The sequence below is a fragment of the Colossoma macropomum genome, unplaced genomic scaffold, assembly GCF_904425465.1.
Source record: "Colossoma macropomum unplaced genomic scaffold, Colossoma_macropomum, whole genome shotgun sequence".
In the NCBI taxonomy this organism is placed as follows: Eukaryota; Metazoa; Chordata; class Actinopteri; order Characiformes; family Serrasalmidae; genus Colossoma; species Colossoma macropomum.
The window spans coordinates 30,547,924-30,552,153 of NW_023494799.1; the positions used below are offsets into that span (position 1 = coordinate 30,547,924).

Here is a 4,230-nt window from a genome sequence, read left to right on the forward strand (position 1 = left end):
TGAGGCGGATATTGCATTACAGCCGCCTCATGGTGCCATACAGATGAGTAAGCGCCTCTTATCTACTGCTTTCTTGTCTCCTTGTCAAGCACCTTCATAAATGGTGCTGGTAGAACTTTTATAATGGCAGCTGGCGTTCTAAGTTTGAGGATCTGAGCAGCTAAGTTTGAGGATCACTTTTCAATTAAATTAAAAGCGGCTTCATAAATGGTGCTGGTAGAACTTTGGGAATATTTGGGAATATTATGGAATGCTTACTGAATGTCAGAAAGTTCCCCAAGCATTTCAACGTATGGAGTCGCATCAATCAAAAGTTTGGGATCACTGTTTTCAATAAAATCAAAAGGGGCCATATAAATGGTGTTGGTAGAAATTTGGGAGATTTTGGAAATGTTATTGAATGCTATTGAACGTCAGAAAGTTCCCCAAGCATTTGAAAGCATGGAAATGCAAATCAAAAGTTTGGGATCAACGTTTCCAACAAAATCATATAATGAAAAGTAAAAAAACTGGTGCTGATGAATGTAATGCAATGATTGTATTGTGATGCTACATCTCTTCATCTTCAACAACTTCACAGATTTCAGCTCATTAGTAGGAAGCTGTGGAAAAAGGAGAAATTTTAGATGATAAACAGAACAGTTGATAATTCTCTCATGACTGAGAAAGCTGTAAAACCCTGAGAATGAAGCTGTGATAAAATTTGCATCCAGAGTGCATTATATCTGAAACGTGGTTATCAAATTTCAGGCAGATAACGTATCAAGAAATGACTATAAGTAAATATTTATAGTATATTATTTATCACTTTCGAACTGTTTAGACTTCCCAAAAAATTTTAATTGCTATCATTAGTTTTTCTATCTACACTGTATAAGTTATCACTGAATAAAACGTCAGCAATTATTAATATGACAAGCGAGTGAAAAGTTTTGAATGCTAGTGTTGTTGCTAGTGTAATGTTAGTGTAATGCTAGTGTAACAAGATTTTATTCAGTCATTTTGCACCATTCCTATTGGCCTATTGTTCACACAATATCAAGAGAGTCTGACAGTTTCAAATGCTGAATGAAAATAAAGATACATAAAATAAAAAAAAAGAAAAAAATGGTTATGAGCCGATAGGAAAGTGATAATAAATGCTGACCAGTGTTTTCCATGTAATAAATCTAGACATGAGCTTCTTGAATAAACTTGATAAATATAAATAAACCAACCACAGTTCCTTTAAGCTCTAAAATTCATTAATAATGCTGGGTTAAATATGGAACAGCCTTTAACACACCTTCCTTGAGAGTCTAATTTTAGCCCTCGCTCCCTTAGCCAATCCGGCCCAACCCTGACTTCTGCTGATCTGGAACGGCTCCAAGAGAGGAGTGCTCTGACCGAGTATAAAAGGCCCTCACCAAAACACGGTTGAGATTTATCCTATCAGCAGCACTGCTTACACGAGGGGAAGATGAGAGACACTTCATGTGAGAAGGAGATGGCGTGCTCAGCTTGTTTGAGGAATTCTGAAGGGGCCGTTGAGCAAAAAGGAAGCATGTAAGTCAGATTTATAGATGTCTTTGTGTTTTATGAAAAGAGCCATAAAGATATTTTAGATTTTAATACTTGTCAATATTGTTGCTCATGGTTTTGTGTTCTGTCTTTCACTGTATTGTATGTAGAAGCAAGAAAAACTGGAGATCGAGATTAGGAATTTTCCTGAAAACCTCTCCACACTCTTCACCAGCCAAGACACAGAGAAAACAATACAGGTGAGGCTTTGTTAGTGTGCTGATGTAACATGGAAAGCGTTTAAAGTATCATAAAGCCTTAGATTTCACTTTGACTTAATATTATTCAGTTATTTGGGCAAAATTATTTCTAAAAATACACTGAATAAACAAATAAATGACTAGATGATGTGTTGACACAGTAGTGGAGCACAGTCAACACAATGTATTCAGTTTAGCCTGAGACTTTTATTTTGGCAAAGAAATAAGTACATTCTTTATTAAATATTATTACAGTCAATTAATTATACTTGACGCTAACATCACAAAAACTGGTGCAGCTAACTCACCACCTCCAGACAGAACTTGTGAGTAAAATGTCCTGTTCTTTATGCAGACCAACCCCTGATGAGGTGAACCAGTGGGCGCAGTCTTTGGATAAACTGCTGAGCTGTAAATGTGAGTATCAGCTCAAACACAACTTCGCAAAAACAAAGACCACACTGATATCGGCATTCTTAAGGAGGCCAAAAAGCCAAACTCACAGGTTGAGTTACTCTTTCTCTCCTGTTATTTATGTTTCCCCAATTCCAGACGGAACAATCGCCTTCCGGCTGTTCATGAAGTCTGAGTTCTGTGAGGAGAACATTGAGTTTTGGTTGGCCTGCGAAGAATTTCGGCACATCAAGTCGCCAACAAAGCGCACAGCCAGAGCCAAGCGCATTTATAAAGAGTTCATCAAGAGCGAGGCTCCAAAAGAGGTAAGCTTCAGATCACTGGCTTTACAGTAGTGTGCAAAGGTTTGGGCACCTCTGCTGAAATGACATATTTTGTTGATTTTCTAGGTGAAAATAGGTCAGCGTGTCCTCTAAACTGCAAAAAATGATACCTTAGCAATGGAAATATCACAAATATAGTCAACACATAGCATATTATGATATTCTTTCAATTATTTTTAGACATTTTCTTAATTGAAGGTCATTTTATTTTCATGAAAGTGTCTTCCACTGGCAGATAAAAGCAATATTTCTTGAAACTAGTATAATGATCAGCCAGTGGAATGAGACACTTTCAGAAAAAAATGAAACATGAATAGAAATAATCTTGATTAGTCTTATAATGTTCTTACAACACCCCCATACTTGCAAATATTAGATAGATTCACTGCATTTAAGATGTTTTCTCTTTCTCAGATATCATTTGTTTGCAGTTTAAAGGGAACTTTTTATGTTTTTTTGTATACAAATTTTGCATATGACCGTACCGACTGAAAGCTAAAACATCAGCCTTAATGAGCGACCTTCAGTTACTCTCTTTACCCCACATGCTAAAGTCTTATCAACCTCTTCTTTATTTAGATCAATGTGGACTTTAACACAAAAGACGTCATCTTCAAAAGTCTTCACTGTTCTACACAGTCAAGCTTCATCGCGGCCCAGAATAAAGTCTACAGCCTGATGGAAAACAACTCCTATCCCCGCTTTCTCCAGTCGCAACTCTACACTCAGCTGTGTCAGCTCGCTCAGGGGAAATGAAGAGAGTGTGCGTCCTGGGAGTAACATATTACAGAACGTTTAATCCATTTCAACACAGATTAAACATCGATGCAGAAAAGTCACAACAACTACAAACACAGGGTTCTCTGAGTGATGCCAAAGAACCTGTTTTGTTTCCCTAAAGCCAGCTGTGAGAGTAAAGAGCCTTTTAAAGGTTAAACCTTCTATGTCTATTTAAGGGTTCCTTCTTGATCCTTTACATTATGCAGAAGTTCTTTAAACTTTATAAAGGTTCTTCACACTTAGGAAACTAAAAGAGGTTCTTCTATGGCATTAAGCACAGAAACCTTTCCAGGGCCATTACTTTTAAGAGTGTATATAAAAGTTCCTAGATGGTTGTTTGGTTTAGCTGTAGAACCTTTACATTACATAGTGTTTGTTTAAGCTTTAAAAGGTCCTTCACACTCTGATTTGTCATTTACAATAATAGTTCTTTAAATAAGCATCCCTTAAAAAGTTCTGTAAGGAACTACAAGTGGTTCTTCTATAGCTTCACTCCAAAGAACGCTGTTGGTTACTTTTTAATTTTTGTTCTTATGTTTAAGAGGGGTAAATGTCTTGCACTATCCTATGTACATGTTTGTAAATATTTGTAAAATACTTATTATTTTTGTGCCCTTTTTTGGATCCATTAATGTATATTTGGCCATTTACTTATGACTGGTTCAAAAAGTATATGGCATTTTTTCTATGAGGAAAATTCTATTTTTCCATCAAATAAAAGCTTTTATTTATAAAGCATTTCATTGTTCTATAGCTGTTGTTTTTGCTGTCAGAAGAGCGTCTAGAGTACTGGTGTTTATATTTGCAAAAATACAAGCTCCCACAATATACAGCTTATAGCCTCGGACAAATGCAGTCTGTTTTGATCACACATATATTTAGTAGCAATAAGTGGATTTAAATATCAGTGTCTGTGTTTCTGTGACAATGTTTTTGCTGCTGTTCTGACATTA

The 4,230-nt window shown here is 36.1% G+C and overlaps 1 protein-coding gene across 1 annotated transcript; it reads left to right on the forward strand.

The window, feature by feature from the left end:
* The first annotated feature begins 1,423 nt into the window (after nucleotides 1–1,423).
* rgs2 (regulator of G protein signaling 2) lies at nucleotides 1,424–4,015 on the forward strand. Its single transcript, XM_036586543.1, has 5 exons — nucleotides 1,424–1,545; nucleotides 1,671–1,760; nucleotides 2,116–2,177; nucleotides 2,313–2,479; nucleotides 3,077–4,015. The coding sequence occupies exons 1-5, from the start codon at nucleotides 1,460–1,462 to the stop codon at nucleotides 3,251–3,253; spliced, it is 582 nt and encodes a 193-aa protein (XP_036442436.1). The 5' UTR covers nucleotides 1,424–1,459; the 3' UTR covers nucleotides 3,254–4,015.
* The last annotated feature ends 215 nt before the right edge of the window (nucleotides 4,016–4,230 follow it).

What these genes read in the sequence shown, in the direction of transcription:
- rgs2 (XM_036586543.1), top strand. Translation starts at nt 1,460, where the DNA reads ATGAGAGACACTTCATGTGAGAAGGAGATGGCGTGCTCAGCTTGTTTG. An exon ending in TAAACTGCTGAGCTGTAAAT is followed by an intron (nt 2,178 to 2,312) that starts GTGAGTATCAGC and finishes CCCCAATTCCAG; the next exon opens with ACGGAACAATCGCCTTCCGG. An exon ending in AGAGCGAGGCTCCAAAAGAG is followed by an intron (nt 2,480 to 3,076) that starts GTAAGCTTCAGA and finishes TTCTTTATTTAG; the next exon opens with ATCAATGTGGACTTTAACAC.